This window comes from Microplitis mediator, chromosome 11, assembly GCF_029852145.1.
Source record: "Microplitis mediator isolate UGA2020A chromosome 11, iyMicMedi2.1, whole genome shotgun sequence".
Classification (NCBI taxonomy): Eukaryota; Metazoa; Arthropoda; class Insecta; order Hymenoptera; family Braconidae; genus Microplitis; species Microplitis mediator.
The window spans coordinates 867,615-887,573 of record NC_079979.1 but is presented as its reverse complement, the minus strand read 5'-3'; the positions used below and the strand labels follow the sequence as shown (position 1 = coordinate 887,573).

The window sequence follows — 19,959 nt, the reverse complement described above, 5'->3', positions numbered from 1 at the left end:
GGTTTACCGTAATTTACGGTAAATCTACTCGAATTTTACGGTATTCTACGGTATATTTACGGTAAAATTGCCGTAAATTTACGGTAAATCAGGTCTGCTAGGGTAGTAGCTTGATGATCCTGTCTATGGTACTTGGACATTCTACTAAACGATGTTGGATTGTTAGTGTTGATTCACATTTTGGACATTTAGTGGCGGGTGCTCGTGTCATGAGATGATTGTGTGTCATATTAGTGTGACCAATTCTTAACCGTGTAAAGATTACTTGATTTGTACGGTTGTTAGATAATGGAGCTTCTTCCCATATGTTATTTCTTACACGATGTAGTAAAGATTTGGAGTTCCTCCACATAATGTTCCATTTAGCCCAAATGAAGTTTCTAACAGCGTTTTTAAATTCGTCAGTTGTGGCTAGTAGGTTGTTGATTTGGGTACCATCGGTTAGAGCTTTTTTTGCAGCTGCATCAGCTTTTCGTTCCCGCTCAATCCTTGGTGAGAAGGTAGCCATGCTAGCTCATAATATTATAGGAATGGTTCCTATAATTTATGGAAATGGTTCCTATAAATTATAGGAACCATTCCCATAAATTATAGGAATGATTCCCATAATATTATAGAAAGTATTCCTATAAATTATAGGAACCATTCCTATAATTATAGGAACCATTCCTATAATTATAGGAACCATTCCTATAATTATAGGAACCATTCCTATAGTGTTATGGGAAACATTCCTATAATTATGGGAAACATTCCTATAATTATGGGAAACATTCCTATAATTATAGGAACCGCTCCCATAATTTATGGTCGTAATTCCTATGATGGTATAGGAAAAAATTTCACAAAATTATGGGAACCGCTGCCATAATTTTCTTTCCTTGTAGAAGCTATCACTACTACATACGTAGTTGATTATCATTAAAAACCAATATTACGTTGGGGATCATCGACACCGGCGTTTCTCAGCACCTGTCCTGCTATTGGCCAAAAATAATTAATGCATAATTTACGTGAATTCTTAGAATCTTTATTTGATAATAATATTTTTGAAGTATTCTTCAAACAAAAGAAAAAAATAATTTCGGTATAATTCCAACAACAGCGTGCGCAATTTTTCTATCATATAATTTCGCCTTTTTGGATTACTTGCGGTCAACTAGAGATGGAGGTTCCTCCTGTAGTAATAATATAAGATTAAAAAAATTAAAACATTTTCGAAAAAATAAAAATATCTAAAAATGAAATATATTCTTTGAACAAATATTCTGTACTTACATTTGGCATTGAAGATTCTGGAGGACTCTGTGAAAATAATGAACATAAATACTGTTAGATACTTCAAGATTTATTATAAGTAAATCCCTGATAGCCAGATTTTCCGGTCACGAAATTGAAGTTTAACGGTTTCTATCAATTTTGACGACAATTTTACACTTTGTCACTGCAGTTGAGTTCAAGATACCGTCATATCAACTGTCCCAACAACTTGGCATTAATTTGCAGCTGCATGATGGCTCCAATGCTGGCGTCATTTTTTAGCTAAGAACCCTACGTCAATTTACGGACAAAATTGGCTATCAAGGATAATGGATGCTAAGATAATTTTATTGACTTACGAAATCAGTAGACTCTAGGGGAATCCTATAATAGTAATGGGACATTAATCACTAAGAGAAATATGATCCCAATAACAACTTAATAGCAAACTGACAAGAAAATGCAGCCCAATTTCATGTCAATCTGTTGTCGAAAGTTGACTTCAAATTGTTATTAAAAAATATCTCTCAACACATTTTATACTTACGGAAGATGTAGCAGGAAGTGCAGCAGGAGCCTGTCAAAATAACGAAAAATTCTCGTAGATAATTTAAAATATATTTCAAGGAAATCCCTGATAGCCAGATTTTAGGCTCGGAAAATTTATGTCAGTTAGTTACAATCGATTTGACGACAACTTTACACTTAGTCACTGTTGACTTCAAGATGCCGTCATATCAACTTTCCCAAAAAGTTACCACTGATTTGCACCTGCATGATGGCACAAATTCTGGCGTCATTTTGTAGCTAAAAGCCCTACGTCAATTTACAGACGAAATGGCTATCAAGGATAATGACTGATAAGTTATTTTTATTGACTTACGGAATCAGTAGACTCTCGAGGGGAATCCTATAATAGTAATGGAACATTAATCACTATGAGAAATTAGTTATTTATATACCTTGGGCGAACCTCGCGCCATTACGGTCGAGGTGAGTAATATTTGCAGCAGGAATAGTATAAAGCCGAGGCCCGTTAGGGCTTCATATCTCTGCTGCGAAATTTAATCACTGAGACCATATTGGCAGGCGAGGTTTGCCCATGGTACTTAAAAAATTTTTCATCCTATGGTGAACGTATGTGGGTTTTTAGGTGCAGGGGTCACTTGATCGGTAAATAACTAGCATACGTTGCAAAAGTACACAGATTTAACATTTTTTTATGACTTATTGTTCTTGTTTCATCTTATTGTTCCTTATCACTTAATTAAGGAATAAGAAACAATGACATATTTAAACTCTAACTATAACATATTTCAACTTTAGTAGGAAACAACTTGTTTTTCTTAAATAATATTTCGAACTAGACTTTTTAGTTTTCTAATCACTTAATAAGAAATCCCCATACGAAAAATATATATATCCGGGCCAATCTGGAATTTGTTACGTATATGTTGCATATATGTAACATATTCCAGATTTGCCCGGTTATATCCGGATATATATGGGTCATTCCATGTCAAATCGACAAATTTTTTACCTGACCCCCTTTGATTTCGCTGAAAATTTTCTATCTTTTTCTACCCCCCGAAAGTTAGTTTTCAGAATTTTTTCAAATTTTTTTTCCCGACTCAAAAAAAGTTATGAATTTTTGAAAAAAACCGCTCTTTTATTTTTAAATTGCCAGAACTTTTTCAAAAATTGACCGTTTGGAAACTTTTTTTTTTCAAAATTTTTGTTTTTAAATGTAGTTTTCGAAAAAAAATATGAAAAAATTTTCAGAATCCCAGATATATGAAATATTTTAGTTTTTTTGAAAAAACCGTAATTTTCTCAAAGTCCGACCGTTTTTTTTTTTTTTTTTCTTTGCTCTAAAAATACTTCAACTAATTCTGCAATGATCCCCGTTAATTAAAAGATGTGACGACAATCGCTTTTAATTTTTTTTTTTTGATTATAAAAAAATTTTTGTTGAATTTTAGCTGATTCTATATAACTTTCTTATTAAATTTTTTTTATTTCCTCGTGAAACCTCAAAAGTTGAAAAATAAAATTTTATTGGAGAATTTCAAGTAATTATCGTCCAAGATATTGTTATTTTTTTCAAAAAAGTAAAAAAAAAGGACTTTTTAACACATCTTAACTTGCACCATACAATCTTCCAATGGTTTTTTGAAGTTGTCATATTTCAGTACCAAAAAAAAACGTCCAAAAGAGTAAAAAAATAACGTCAATGAGAGAAAAAAATTATTTTTTTTTAAAAAATAACAATTTTTTCGACGATAATCACTTGGAATTCTCCAATAAAATTTTATTTTTCAACTTTTGAGGTTTCACGAGGAAATAAAAAAAATTTAATAACAAAGTTATATAGAATCAGCAAAAAATTCAACAAAAATTTTTTTATAATCAAGAAAAAAAATTAAAAGCGATTGTCGTCACATCTTTTAATTAACGGGGATCATTGCAGAATTAGTTGAAGTATTTTTAGAGCAAAGAAAAAAAAAAAAAAAAAACGGTCGGACTTTGAGAAAATTACGGTTTTTTCAAAAAAACTAAAATATTTCATATATCTGGGATTCTGAAAATTTTTTCATATTTTTTTTCGAAAACTACATTTAAAAACAAAAATTTTGAAAAAAAAAAGTTCCCAAACGGTCAATTTTTGAAAAAGTTCTGGCAATTTAAAAATAAAAGAGCGGTTTTTTTCAAAAATTCATAACTTTTTTTTGAGTCGGGAAAAAAAATTTGAAAAAATTCTGAAAAATAACTTTCGGGGGGTAGAAAAAGATAGAAAATTTTCAGCGGAATTAAAGGGGGTCAGGTAAAAAATTTGTCGATTTGACATGGAATGACCCATATTTTTTCAGTATGAGTCTTACTTTTTATAAAAATGAATTCTGATGTCAGCATATATTAATCATTAGAATATAAATCACAAGTAAATTCTTTAACGAAATTGCCTATCGTAATTCTATTTTATGATTAGAAATAAAATAATAATTTTTGATTATTTGAAATGTTACAGTTTTCGATATCAAAACAATCATTATCCAAATCTATTTTTCAAAAATTTAATTCTTATTAAACAACCAAGAAATACCGTCAGAATTTGCTTTTGATTTTTTATTATCTTTTCTGCATAACATGCGCCCGGCAAACTTCTCGAAATTACAGCTAATAACAGAGCTACTTAACTGTATGAAGGTCGGTTTACGCATGCGCAACTTCTTCCTTGACTATCTAGAGCTCATTACATCCCACTAGACACTAGCGCGTGAGCGCATCATTTACCGATTGAGTTTCGTCTGCACGTCAAAATCCGCACACGTCCGCCGGGGATGACAACTTTTTTAAATAATATCCCAATAACAACTTATTAGCAAACTGACAAGGAAATGCGGACCAATTTGGTGTCAATCTGTTGTCAAAAGTTGACTTCAAATTGTTATTAAAAAATATCTATCAAAATATTTTATACTTACATACGATGGATCAGAAGATTCAGAAGAAGCCTGTAAAAATATAAAGATATACTCTTGAATAATTTCAAATGTATTTTAAGAAAATCCCTCATAGCCAGTTTTTAAGCTCAGAAAATTGATGTCAGTTAGTTACAATAAATTTGACGAAAACTTTACACTTTGTCACTGCAGTTGAGTTCAAGATGCCTTCGTATCAACTTTCTCAACAAATTTGCATTAATTTGTACCTACATGATGGCACAAATTCTGGCTTCATTTTTTAGATAAACGCCCTTCGTCAATTTACGGGCGGAATGGCTATCAAGGATAATGGATGCTAAGATATTTTTATTGACTTACGAAATCAGTAGACATTCGAGGGGAATCCTATAATAGTAATGGAATATTAATCACTATGAGAAATTAGTTATTTATATACCTTGGGCGAACCTCGCGCCATTACGGTAGAGGTGAGTAATGTTTGCAGCAGGAATAGTATGAAGCTGAGGCCTGTTAGGGCCGAGGCCTTATATCTCTGCTGCGGAATTTAATCACTGAGACCGTATTGGCAAGCGAGGTTTGCCCATGGTGCTTAAAAGATTTTTCATCCTATGGTGGACGTATGTGGGTTTTTAGGTGCAGGGGTCACTCGATCGGTAAATAAGTAGCATACGTCGCAAAAATACACAGATTTAACATTTTTTTTTATGACTTATTATTCTTGTTTCATCTTATTGTTTCTTATTATTTAATTAAGTAATAAGAAACAATAACATATTTAAATTTCAGTAGGAAACAACTTTTTTTTCTTAAATAATATTTTTAACTAGACTTTTTAGCTGTCTAATCACTTAATAAGAAATCCTCATACGAAAAAAATATATATCCGGGCAAATCTGGAATATGTATTACACATATGTTGCACATATGTAACATATTCCAGATTTGCCCGGATATATATTTTTTTCGTATGGGTCTTACTTTTTATAAGAATAAATTCTAACGTCAACATATATTAATCATTAATATATTAATGACAAGTAAATTCTTTAACAAAGTTACCTATCGTAATTCTATTTAATGATTAGAAATAAAATAATAACTTTTGATTAATTGGAATGTTGCAGTTTTCGCTATCAGAATAATCATTATCCAAATCTATTTTTCAAAACTTTATTTCTTATTAACCAACCAAGAAATACCGTCAGAATTTGCTTTTGATTTTGTAATATCTCTTCTGCATAACATGCGCCCGGCAAACTTCTTGAAATTACAGCTGACAACAGAGCTACTCAACTGTATGAACATTGGTCCACGCATGCGCAACTTCCTCTTCGACTATACCCGGGAAAAAATGATCAGACCTGAACATGCCTGTTCATGTATGATCAGGCCTGAAATTAGACATGATCAGGCCTGATCATACCTGTCCATGCCTGTTCATGTCTGTTCATGTCTGAAGCATTGAATACACTCAGGCCTGATCATACCTGTCCATGCCTGGTCATATATGTTCATGCCTGTTCATGCCTGTTCATGTCTGAAGCGTTAAATACAGTCAGGTCTGATCATGCCTGTTCATACCTGGTCATGTCTGAAGCGTTAAATACGCTCATGCCTGATCATACCTGTCCATGCCTGTTCATGCCTGGTCATATATGTTCATGTCTGTTCATGGCTGTTCATGTCTGCTCATAGATCTAAAATTTTGTTGACCAAGAATCTATCACGTATAAGATTTTTATTAGTTGAAGTTCATACGAAACTTACTTTTCAACTAAATCTCTTAGGTCAGTGAGTAGCGAGTTACACTTTCGAGCGCAAGGTCCACGGTTCAAATCCTGCACACGCCCGAATTTTTTATTTTTTTTATTTTTATAGCAATAATTATATACATGTATAATTGAATATAGTTATACATAATTATATATAATTATATAGGGCCATTTTTTATATATAATTTTTTTACCCGGATGGGCATGAACAGACATGAACATACCTGATCAGACCTGAACATGCCTGGTCAGGCATGGTCATTTTTCATGTCTGATCAGGCCTGAAGACTCATGCCTGTTCATGTCTGATCAGGTCTGATCATTTTTTCCCGGGTATACAGCTCATCACAGCCCACTAGACACTAGCGCGTAAGCGCATCATTAACCGATTGAGTTTCGTCTGCACGTAAAAATCCGTATACGTCTGCCAGGGATGAAAACTTTTTTAAATATTATCCCAATAACAACTTAGTAGCAAACTGACAAGAAAATGCGGACCAATTTGGTGTCAATCTGTTGTCGAAAGTTGACTTTAAATTGTTATTAAAAAATATCTATCAAAACATTTTATACTTACGGAAGATGTAGCAGGAAATGCAGCAGGAGCCTGTCAAAATAACGAAAAATTCTCTTAGATAATTTAAAATGTATTTAGAGGAAATCCCTGATAGCCAGATTTTCCGGTCATAAAATTAAAGTCGAACAGTCACGCGATCAATTTTGACGACGATTTTACACATTGTCACTGCAGTTGAGTTCAAGATGCCGTCATATAAACTTCCCCAACAAGTTTGCATTAATTTGCACCTGCATGATGGCACAAATGTTGCCATTTTTAAATAAAAGCTCTACGTCAATTTACAGACGAAATGGCTATCAAGGATAATGACTGATAAGTTATTTTTATTGACTTACGGAATCAGTAGACTCTCGAGGGGAATCCTATAATAGTAATGGAACATTAATCACTAAGAGAAATAATTTTTTTAATATTATCCCAATCGTAACTCAGGAGCAAATTGACATGAAAATGCGGACCAGTTTAATATCAATCTGCTGCCGAAAGTTGACATCAGATTGTTAGCAAAAATTGTCAAGCGAAATTTCCTCCCTGTCTGCCGTCAATTTAACCGACTGACAGCAACTTTATACTTTACGATTTGTGGTGTCAGACCGACATCCGCTTGCAACGAAAAATTTTTATCTCCGTACTTTACCGTAAATGACCGTAATTTACGCTATCCGGGAGAATTCCCGCAGATTATGGTAAATTACCGCAATCAGCGGCAAATTACGGTAAAATTGCGGCAATTCATCGTAAAATTGGCGGCAAAAGTGCGGTATTTTACCGTAAAATTGCGGTTTTTCTACCTCAATTTACGGTATTCAGAAGGATTACCGTCAAAATACATTTTTGCCGCAAATTACCGTTTGATGCGTCATTTTACCGTAATTTACGGCGTTACCGCAATTTGCGGGAGAACACCGTAATTTGCGGTAAGTTACGGTAATTTGGATCCACTAGGGAACGACAGCAATCCTTGACTATCAACTATTTCCTTGTAACTCTATCGTTGAGGGGGAATGGATTTCATTATAAGCAGCATTTATTTGATTATTTTGATCAACTTACGCTATTAGAATCGTATTGGGACCCTCCCTGTAATAATAATTGAATATTTAATAAAAAAAATATTTTTTAGAGAATGATAATCTTAAGAATATTTTTTTTTACACTGCTGGAACCAGCTGCAGCGGCCATAGAAGCCGAAGCTGAAGACCCCATAGAATCGTACTGTAATGAGAATGAAACACTTAATTAATATGATGATCACCCTAGCGGATCCGAATTACGGTAAATACAGTGATTTACGGTAATTTACCGTAAATTGCGGTAATTTACCGTAAATTACGGCAATTTACGGTAAATTGCCATAATTTTACGGCGCCTAGCAGAATTACCGTAAATTACGGCAATTCACCGTAATTTGCCGTAGATTAGCGTAATTTGCCGTAGATTAGCGTAATTTGCCGTAGATTAGCGTAATTTACCGTAGATTACCGTAATTTACGGTAATTCTCCTAGGCACCGTAAATTACGGTAAATCACTGTATTTACCGTAATTCGGATCCGCTAGGGCATTAAAAAAAAATCGGTCAATCAGTTGACCCTGCGGGCCAGCCCTAAAACTTCCCGCTGTTTTCGAGCTCAAGAACCTCGATTGTTTATAATTAGTCAACAAAAAAAAAAGTCTGGACGATACGATTGAAATTGGATTCAGAAAAAATGCTATCGATCGGTGGTATCGACCTTTTTCAAACCAAACCGGACTTTGAAAAAAGCCATTTGTTTATAACTTTAGTTAAAAAAAAAAAAAAAAAGGTCTTCAGATGATACAATAGAAATTCGTTTCGGAAAAAATGCTGACGATTGGTGGTAACCACATTTTGTCAATTTTTTTTTTTTTATTGTCTTTGATTTTTAATGTAAGAGACTTGAGAGAAAAATTTGTTGGGAGAAGATATATTGGTATAGGAACTATTCCTATAATATTATGGGAACTATTCCCATAATGTTATGGGAACCATCCCTATAATATCATAAAATTTTTTTTTTTGCACAATAGTGTAGAAATTTCCCAAAATTTGAATTTTCTTGAATGTTTTGTGCTGACAAAAAATTCTTGTTAAAAATTTTAATGTTTTTTTGCCAAATACGATTTTTTTTTTCAATGTTTGAATTTTTGTTTTTATGTTTAATAATATTTCTGTGTATTGCAGAAGCGATTACCACACTTCTTTAAAATAATTTTTTCATGATAATATGGGAACCATTCCCATAATATTATGGGAATGGTTCCTATAATTTATGGGAATGGTTCCTATAAAGTATAGGAACCATTCCCATAAATTATCGGAATGACTCCCATAATATTATAGAAAGTATTCCTATAAATTATAGGAACCATTCCTATAATTATAGGAACCATTCCTATAATTATAGGAACCATTCCCATAAATTATCGGAATGACTCCCATAATATTATAGGAACCATTCCCATAAATTGTAGGAATGACTCCCATAATATTATAGAAAGTATTTCTATAAATTATAGGAACCATTCCTATAATTATAGGAACCATTCCCATAAATTATCGGAATGACTCCCATAATATTATAGGAACCATTCCCATAAATTGTAGGAATGACTCCCATAATATTATAGAAAGTATTCCTATAAATTATAGGAACCATTCCTATAATTATAGGAACCATTCCTATAATTATAGGAACCATTCCCATAAATTATCGGAATGACTCCCATAATATTATAGGAACCATTCCCATAAATTGTAGGAATGACTCCCATAATATTATAGAAAGTATTTCTATAAATTATAGGAACCATTCCTATAATTATAGGAATGTTTCCTATAAATTATAGGAACCATTCCTGTAATTATAGGAATCATTCCTATAGTGTTATGGGAACCATTCCCATATTATGGGAATGATTCCCATAATGGTATAGGAACCATTCCAATTGCATTATGGGAATCATTCCCATAATATTATGGGAATAGTTCCCATAATTTTATGGGAATAGTTCCCATACTATTAAAGGAACCATTCCCATTATATTATTCCTATAATTTATGGGAATGGTTCCTATAAATTATAGGAACTATTCCCATAATATTATAGAAAGTATTTCTATAAATTATAGGAACCATTCCTATAATTATAGGAATCATTCCTATAGTATTATGGGTATCATTCCCATAATGATAGGAACTATTCCTATAATTATGGGAAACATTCCTATAATTATAGGAACCGCTCCCATAATTTATGGTCGTAATTCCTATGATGGTATAGGAAAAAATTTCACAAAATTATGGGAACCGCTGCCATAATTTTCTTTCCGTGTAGTTACTAATACTATTTTAATTTGTTGACGCGACTATGAAACGTAGTTATGATTGCTATTACATCTTAAGTAGCGAAGACTATTTTGCTCATAATTGTTATAACCAGGTAAAAACGGTTCTCAAAGAATAGTTGGTGTTACTATTTTGTATTAGTTTTGATCACTACTGTGTAGTACCAGTGACTACGAAAACTAGTTTACAGAACTAATATTTAATATTTGTGACGTCGTAGTTCAGGCTACTATGCATTTTTCTCTCAGTGTGAATTCACTAGAGTTTCTGGACTTACGTTTTCAGACCGGACATTTTCAATTAACAACAGTCCAATTATCAGAATAAGAGACATCATTTTAAAGTCCATTGTTGAAGAAATGCTCGATAATGATCTGAAATTTAATGTTATTGATAATCAAAATTTTCAAATATAAAAGCAATTAGAAATGGCATTGTGTTAAATTTGAGATTATACTTTAAAAATAATTCACCCTATTGGCTGTTTATAACTTGCGTATTTATCTCCACTGATCAAAATACTTGATATTTATACCCACTTTATTATCGATCTCACGAAAATAAAAATAATCAAAATATTTATTTTTCCCGAATAATAAATAATGTTTCGTTTCAACAAAATATTTGGTTTCACTTGAATACCCATACCACCTGAGTAAATTTATCTACACGGAAAGAAAATTATAGCAGCGGTTCCCATAATTTTGTGAAATTTTTTCCTATACCATCATAGGAATTACGACCATAAATTATGGGAGCGGTTTCTATAATTATAGGAATGTTTCCAATAGTTATAGGAATAGTTCCTATAATTATGGGAATGATACCCATAACACTATAGGAATGGTTCCTATAATTATAGGAATGGTTCCTATAATTTACAGGAATACTTTCTATAATATTATGGGAATCATTCCTATAATTTATGGGAATGGTTCCTATAATTTATAGGAACTATTCCCATAAATTATAGGAACCATTCCCATAATATTATGGGAATGGTTCCTATAGTAGTATGGGAACTATTCCCATAATATTATGGGAATGATTCCCATAATGCAATTGGAATGGTTCCCATACCATTATGGGAACCATTCCTATAATATTATGGGAATGGTTCCCATATTATCATGAAAAAATTAATTTAACGAATAGTGTGGTAATCACTTCTACAATACACAGAAATATTATTAAACATAAAAACAAAAATTCAAACATTGAAAAAAAAATCGTATTTGGCAAAAAACATTAAAATTTTTAACAAGAATTTTTTGTCAGCACAAAACATTCAAGAAAATTCAAATTTTGGGAAATTTCTACACTATTGTGCAAAAAAAAAATTTTATGATATTATAGGGATGGTTCCCATAACATTATGGGAATAGTTCCCATAATATTATAGAAATAGTTCCTATACCAATATGGGAACCATTCCCATAATAGTATGGGAATGATTCCCATAATATATGGGAATGATTCCCATAATATATGGGAACCATCCCTATAGTAGTATAGGTACTGTTCCCATACCATTATGGGAACCATTCCCATAATGCATAGGAAAACTTCCCATAATTTTCTTTCCGTGTAAAAACTTATCAGACAAAAACAAATTAATCGAAATTCGATCCTTAATTCTAATTTTGTTAGAAGTTATAAATTTAAAAATTTCCAGATTCTAAAACTAACTTTTCCAAAAATCAGCCGCTATCTATATAGATCGACATCACGAAAACTATCAATCGAAACGATCAAACATGAACAAAAAATTTTCCTTACAGCTTTACCTTTTATTTGAGCCCAACAACGAGCCTTAATCTAAATTATCCTAGAAGTTGTGAATTTTCAAAGTTTCCATTCTGATTCAATAATTTGAATTCTTTTTGGTAATCTTTATATATTGAGCATCACTGAGTTTGCTTATAGGTCTTGCGTTTGATTTCCAAATGTCAAGGAAATTAACTGATATCAGCAGATCAAAATGTCAAGGAAATAAAAAATTCCGATAATCAATTTCAGTTGAAATAAACATAAATCTACGAGCTGAGGAAAAATAGATGACGCAATTAATTCACTTGCAATATCTGATGATAGAAATTCATTTCGAGCTCAGTATCAATTATAGTCTTGCATAGATAAGACACGAATCTGAGATTACTCATCTAATTACTGGTAATTCCATCATATTTTTATTTTATTATTTAGCGCAACTTTTAAATCATAAACTTCATTTTTTCAGACTCAAAAAAACAAAAATGTCGAAATTCATTTTACTGCTATCGATTTTTTTGATTATTGGCTTATATGCTAGTGCAGTTGAAGGTTGCAAAGGTGGTTGGGTAAGTAATCGTCATAAAATAATTTTTTTTATATTAGAAAAAAATAACTTCCACTCTGAATATAAATAAAATTAATTTTTTCGATTTTAATGAAGTTTTTTTTTTAGTGTTACCCTTCGAATGGTTATCAATGTTGTAGGGGATATGAATGCTCTTCATTCTTCGCCGAAGGAACTTGCAAAGATCATTCTGAGTTTGGTCTGCCAATTTGAAAATCAAAATTATTAAAAAACATGAATTAGTGAAAATGAATGAATATTCACTAATTTCAACCCGTGTGAAAAAAATTTGTTCCAAAAAGATTCCAAAAAAGTTCTGCATGTGGAACTTCTAAACATGAGACAGATTAGAACTTCGAATGGAACTTTTTTGGAACGATAGTCATTTTGATGGTAAATAAAAAGTTTTTATGAGTGAATTTAGAGTAAAAAAAGAACGTTCTTAGAAATTTTTGGAATTTTAAATGGACATTCAAAAAAAGTTCCATAATCACCACTTTTGGCCTTTTTCGAAAGCTAAAAAAGACGTTCCAAAAACATTCAAAAATGGTTCAAAAATCGTTACTTTACAACCTATTATAGAACTAAAGTAGATGTTCCAAAAACATTCCAAAAAAGTTCCAGAATCACCACTTTTGACTTTTTATGGACTAAAGAAGGCGTTCCAAAAACTTTCAAAAATCACTTCTTTTGCATCTTTTGTAGAATAAAAACGTTCCAGAAATATGCCAAAATAGTTCAAAAATCACTACTTTTGAATTTTTTATAGAACTAAAAAAAAACGTCCATAAAAAATTCCAAAAAAGTGCCAAGAACGTCCTTTTTTGACTCTAAATTTGCTCATAACAACTTTTTTTTTACCATCAAAATGACTAACGTTCCAAAAAAGTTCCATTCGAAGTTCTAATCTGTCTCATGTTTAGAAGTTCCATATGCGGAACTTTTTTGGAATCTTTTTGGAACGAGTTTTTTTTACACGGGAAGTGCAAACCGAACCACTCATTTCAAAAAGTGGTTCGGTTGGCACTCAGAATTGGTAAACATTTACCTGTTTCACTCGTTCATGTTTAGAGACTAGGAGTTGTGATAATTGTAAAGTTTTTTTTTAACATTGTTCAAATATGTATCAATCTGTACCAATTAAAGATGATCAATCGATTATGTTCAATTTAACTTAAAAAACCATTGAAAATATACACATAACCTAAGAGCATTTTTCCTGCCCTAGCAGATTCGAATTACGGTAAATACCGGAATTTACCGTAATTTGTCGTAATTTTCGCTATCCAGCAGAACTACCGTAATATACGGTAAACTGCGGCAAAATACGGTATTTTACCGTAATTTGTGGGATTTTTAACTTCCCGCTATGAAAATTTCAAATTTTCAAAAAAAGGGAAGTTATTGGTTTCGGTCCGATTTACGAAAATCGAATTTCCATCAGATGTCGACATTTCGAGGTCCTAGGAAGCCATCCTGACTAATTTCACGATGATGTCCGAGTGTATGTATGTGTGTACGTACGTACGTATGTATGTATGTATGTAAATATTCATAACTCTTGAACGGATGAACCGATTTTGATCGTTGAGGTGTCATTCGACGCGGCTTGTTAATGTCTTGAAGCCGTAAAAATTTGAACTTAATCGGTAGGGTGCGTTTAGAGATATTTCAAAAATAAAATTTTTTCGAAAATGTTTTATTTGGATAACTTTTAATTTGCTCGATGGATTGATTCTAAAATCTTATCAGCTCTAAAACTCTATAAGCCGCGTCGAATGCCACCTCAACCATCAAAATCGGTTCATTCGTTCAAGAGATATCGTGGGAGAATGAAATGCTAAAAAATGGTTTTTTACAAAACAATGGTATACAAAAGTATTTGCGAGCTCGAAGAGCTCGAAAATGTATTCACAATAATGTTTTCGAGCTCAACGAGCTCGAAAACAGCGGGAAGTTTTGGGGCTGGCCCGCAGGGTCAACTGACAGACCGATTTTTTAAAAAATAATTACTAATAAGGTAATCCTGATAAGGATTTGATGAGGATATCCTGGTAAGGACCTGATAAGGCAATCCTGATAAGGACGTGATGAGGATATCCTGGTAAGGTCCTGATAAGGCAATCCTGATAAGGACCTCATGGGTCTTAAGCGTTACATCCATATCAGGATCCTCGTCAGGATACCCTGATCGGGACTTTATTTGAAATAAGGTTAACCCGATAAGGACCTCGTCAGGCCCTTATGAAAAATTCTAGTCGGGTTACGGATATATTTTGCCTGAACTTTGTTCAAGACTGATAGTGCAGATTTGCTGAAGACTCTAGGTACAGATATATGTCAGACTTCTTTAAGAATGCTAGTAAGGTTTTGAGCATGTATTATATAAAATTTATTTTCAAATTATTAATTTTTAAAAAAACAACATCTTATTAATGTCGATAAATTTTTTTATGTCTGATAAGTTTTAAGATAAGTTTATTCAGGTGATATGGATTTTTAAGTGAAATCAAATATTTTGTTAAAACGAAACATAATTTATTTTTTGGCGAAAATAAATATTTTAATTACTTTTATTTTCGTAAGATCGATAATAAAGTGGATATAAATTTCAAGCATTTTGAGCAGTGAAGATATATACGCAAGTTATAAACAGCCATAAGAGTAAAATATTTTTAAAGTATACTCTCAAATTCTAACGCAATACCAATTCTAATTGCTTTTATATTTATAAATTTTTATTTTCAATAACTTAAAATTTCGGATCATTATCGAGCATAACTTCAACAATGGACTTCAAAATGATGTCTCTTATTCTGTTAATTGGACTGTTGTCAATTAAAAATGTCCGGTCTCAAGACGTAAGTTCAGAAACTTTAGCGAATTCAGTAGCAGTTGAGTGAGCAAAAAGTTGACAACAACTGGAGGCCATCCGCCCACTGTAGTTGCGACCAATAATTGCATTCATATTGCGACAGTTTATTGTCGCCATCTTTCTTGGGAAGTTGATATGAAGGCCATTTGAAGTCAATAGTAACAAATTGTACAGTTGTCGTCAAGTTGACTGCAAGTAACTGATACCATTGTTCTGTCGAGAAATGTTTGCTATGGGTAATATTTCAAAGAGTATGTTCTTTTGTGATTAATGTTTCATTATTATTACAGGAACCCGCGGAGTCGTCTGCTACTTCCGTAAGTCGATGAAAATTTTTCAATGGCCATTATTCTTGTCAGCCATTTCGTTCGCAAATTGACGTAAACTCGCAGCTAAAATTTGACGAAAAAATTTTTGCGACTCGTTTATATGCGCAACAGTTGATGGCAGCTTATCGTCAAGTTTAGTTGGCTAAAAGTTGACAACAATTAGATTAAAATTTCCGCTGTCAAGTTGCGTTGACATTCAGGCTGTGGGTTAACGGCAGTTTTTTGGAAAAGTTGACACAAACTCGTAACCAATAGTTAGATAGTCAAATGTTACCCTCAATTTGACAGTAAATTAACAGATACTGTATCTACGTTAATTAGTTGTAGAGAACCTGTGATCATTAAGGAATTTGACGACAACTTTGTGGTCAAAATGAACACACGAGTTTCCTAGCAACAAATCGTCAGAAAGTTGCGGGAAACTTTTCTGTTCAATTTGCCATCATATTGCAGCTGCAATATAATGCCAACTTTCTGGGAAAGTTGATATGACGGCAGTTTGAGTTTTCTAACCATAAAGTCTGACTATCAGTGATTTTCTGTGGATAAATTGGACCCTAAAACCAGAGTTGCAAAGGAATAGTTGCTATTCAAAAATTTCTGTTCTTTTGACAACTATTTGATCTCAAAGCTTGAGCTTGAAATAGTTTTTGTCAGATTGACGTATAACAGCAGGGCAATTTGATGTTAATTTGCTGTCGCAAGTGGATATCAGTTTGATAGCAAAAATTGTAAAGTCAAAACTTGCTGTCAATTTTCCAAATTGACGATAGAGGGACGGAAAATTTCGCTTCACAGTTTTTGCTAATTATCTGATGTCAACTTTCCCCATCAGATTTACGCAAAACTGGTCCACGTTTACATGCCAGTTCATTACCAAGTTGCTATTGGAATAATATATCAAAGAGTATTTTCTTTTGTGACTAATGTATTATTATTATTACAGGCTGCCAGCTCTAGGGCTTATGCTGACGTAAGTTAATAAAAATATTTCAGCTGCCATTTTCCCTGATAGCCATTTCGTCTGCTAATGGATGTAAACTTGCAACTAACAAAAAAATTTGTTCAACTTGTCGGTGTGGGCAACAGTTGACAGCAATTTTGTCACTATGTTGAACACACAAGTTGACCGCAAAAAGCTGTCGGAGTCGCGGCACAATTTTGGTTTAATTTACCATCATATTGTGGCTCCAAATTAGTTCCAACTTTCCGGGAAAGTTCATATGACGGTAATTTGATGTCAATAGTGACAAAGTTGTCATCATTGATCGTGACTAATTGACATCAAGTTTCTGACCATAAAATCTGGCTATCAGGGATATTGTTAAAGTAAAATTAAAAATATTCAAGAGTATTTTTTATTATTTTTACAGATTTCGTCAACATTTACTTCTCCTACTAGCGTAAGTAAAAAAGATTATTTCAATGGAAACTTTTTTTTTTTATATAATTAGAATATATATGAGTATGACTATTTTCTTCTTATTAAAGGATGAGCCTTCAGCCGCTGAATCTGCTTCCCAAAATGTAAAAAAAAAATATTCTTAAGATAATTATTTTCTTAAATGCATTTTATTATTATTGAAAATTCAATTATTATTACAGAACGGAGGCCGATACAGTTATAGTTCTGTAAGTTGACAAAAATAATAATTTAAACGTCATTTTCTGATGAAATAAAATTACCCCTAATACCAGAGTTGCGAAGGAATAGCTGCTATTCAAAAATTCCCATCCTTTAGACGTCAATTCGACTTTAAAGATTAAAATTTAAAATTCTTTGTCAGATTGACGTAAAATAGCGAAGCAGTTTGACGCCAATTTGTAATCGCAAGTGGATGTCAATTTTAACGAAAAAATGATAAAGCAACAAGTTGCTGTCAGTTAGTAAAATTGACGGCAGACAGGAAGAAAATTATGCTAACAGTTCGATGTCAACTTGCAACAAGAATTTGTCACAAAACTTGTTTGCAGTTTCATGTCAGTTCGCAACCAAATTGTTATTAGGGAAAAATTTTTTATTTTTAGATGAAAAAAAAATTCTAGATATTTTTTTTTTTAATGTTTTAATTACTTTAATATTTGATTATTATTATTACAGGATGATCCTCCACCTTCTTCTTACCGCAAGTAATCTAGGAAGGAAAAAATTATATAATACAAAGATGGCACACGATGCTGTTGGAATTGTACCGAAGAAAAAAATTTTGTTTTCCGTTCCAAAAATACTTCAAAAATATTGTTATTAAATAAAGGCTCTGAGAATTTAATTTGACTATGTTTTGATTATTTTTGACGTAAATTGAACCTCTGAAGTAGGATAGTAGTATTCTTAAGAAATAAGCCTTACGAAAATACTAACATACCTTCAGACTTCAGCAAGCCTGCACCATTAGTCTTGGACAAGTCTTAGAGAAAATACTGTTGTAAAAATTTTTATCACAAGTAGTTGGTCAAGGCACTGATTGCAAAAATCATTCGAAAGATACTACAAGGATTTGCCCAAGATGACGTACACAAGACAATCTTGTACACAGAAAAAAAAATTAACTTGATTCAAGTGAAATATTCTTGAACCAAGGATACTAGTTTGAAAAATTCCATTTTTTTTGCTTCAAGAATTTATTTCTTGGCTCAAGAAGTTTCAGGATTTTTAAATCAAGATTTGTATATGCTTGGTTCAAAAGTATATTTTTTTTCACACAATAAATCTAACTCTCAAACCAAGTAACAGATTTACTTGAGTGAAGTGAACATTTTGACGCCAGGTGGCGCCTCGATGGGAACAGCGTACTTGCTTGTTTTTCTCGGTCAGTTGTAGTTAGTTTTGAATTGTAAGTTCACAATTTGAACATCAAAACATTAATCTCGCCGTTGATAATTATTTTTGTTTAATGTATATTTAGGGTGGCGCAAAAAAACCGACTATTTTTTTTTTTTCAATCTCGCATGAAAATTTGTTGGTTTACGATGTTTTAAGAAGCCTCTCCACAAATCAGCTCGATAAAAAATTTTTAAGAGGTCGCTCACGAATTTTGAAAATATCGAAAATGATCGAAATTAGGGTTTTTATTTAAAAAATTTTTTTTTTCTCGTGGCAGCAATAGTTTATATTTGTAAAATCATGACTATGCTGAAAATTTCAGCCCAAAATATAAATATTTAAACGGCGCTCAAGAATTTCGAATATTTACTGATAATATGTAATTAATAGTTTGAATTAGTTTTTATAACTCAATTGTTGTCATTTCACTTAAATATAACTTTTGCATACCCAAAAATATACAGAACAGTCTTAAACAATGAAATTCGGTCAGTTTTGAATGAGCGAAAAAACCTACAAATTGGATTAAAAAATAAAAAAGTATGTAAATAACTTATTATTTCTATTTCTCGGGTTATATTTTCATTCATTGTCATGCAAATTGATGGTGAAAAAATCGAGAAGCTTTATTATTAATATTTAAGGGTCGCTCAAAAATGTCCAAGAGACTGCGCTCGGAAACATTCAAAATTCTTGAGCGCCGTTTAAATATTTAAATATTGGGCTGAAATTTTCAGCATAGTCATGATTTTACAAATATAAACTATTGCTGCCACGAGAAAAAAAAAATTTTTTAAATAAAAATCCTAATTTCGATCATTTTCGATATTTTCAAAATTCGTGAGCGACCTCTTAAAAATTTTTTATCGAGCTGATTTGTGGAGAGGCTTCTTAAAACATCGTAAACCAACAAATTTTCATGCGAGATTGAAAAAAAAAAAATAGTCGGTTTTTTTGCGCCACCCTAATGTATATGCATATGAACAAATTTCGGTATCATAATACTTAAAGTAGTAAATAATTACTGTGTTCAAACTTTAAAGATTTTCACAGTAAATGTATTTAATTGTCAATGCTTATTTACTGGGTAACCTCAAATTTTCTATTATTGAAAATGTGGCCATTAAACAAAAATATTATTTAAATTTT

General features: G+C 32.1%; 1 protein-coding gene and 1 long non-coding RNA gene across 5 annotated transcripts; one reads left to right on the top strand and one right to left on the bottom strand.

Moving 5' to 3' along the window:
• Nucleotides 1-808: 808 nt before the first annotated feature.
• On the bottom strand, nucleotides 809-12,381 carry LOC130677596 (uncharacterized). 4 transcript variants are annotated; one of them, XM_057484435.1, is made up of 13 exons: nucleotides 12,232-12,381; nucleotides 10,722-10,818; nucleotides 8,235-8,294; nucleotides 8,133-8,159; nucleotides 7,415-7,441; nucleotides 7,077-7,106; nucleotides 5,085-5,111; nucleotides 4,746-4,775; nucleotides 2,144-2,170; nucleotides 1,808-1,837; nucleotides 1,620-1,644; nucleotides 1,279-1,305; nucleotides 920-1,178 (listed from the first exon to the last, which is right to left on the bottom strand). In XM_057484435.1, exons 2-13 carry the CDS (start codon nucleotides 10,736-10,738, stop codon nucleotides 1,146-1,148), a joined length of 360 nt encoding a protein of 119 aa, XP_057340418.1. In that variant the 5' UTR covers nucleotides 10,739-10,818; nucleotides 12,232-12,381; the 3' UTR covers nucleotides 920-1,145. The 4 variants fall into 4 exon arrangements, with proteins under 4 accessions (XP_057340419.1, XP_057340420.1, XP_057340418.1 ...); XM_057484434.1 differs by lacking the exon at nucleotides 12,232-12,381 and adding an exon at nucleotides 10,902-10,966 and having other exon boundaries at nucleotides 921-1,178; XM_057484436.1 differs by lacking the exons at nucleotides 7,415-7,441; nucleotides 12,232-12,381 and adding an exon at nucleotides 10,902-10,993 and having other exon boundaries at nucleotides 809-1,178.
• Nucleotides 12,382-12,463: 82 nt separating this feature from the next.
• On the top strand, nucleotides 12,464-13,643 carry LOC130677597 (uncharacterized). The gene is made up of 3 exons (XR_008991636.1): nucleotides 12,464-12,616; nucleotides 12,684-12,783; nucleotides 12,891-13,643. It is a non-coding gene; the product is annotated as an uncharacterized LOC130677597 (long non-coding RNA).
• The last annotated feature ends 6,316 nt before the right edge of the window (nucleotides 13,644-19,959 follow it).

Coding starts and splice junctions, on each gene's coding strand:
- LOC130677596 (XM_057484435.1), bottom strand. Junction 7,442..8,132: donor CCCAATACGATTCTAATAGC/GTAAGTTGATCA, acceptor TTACTATTATAG/GATTCCCCTCGAGAGTCTAC. Junction 4,776..5,084: donor CTCGAATGTCTACTGATTTC/GTAAGTCAATAA, acceptor ATATTTTTACAG/GCTTCTTCTGAATCTTCTGA.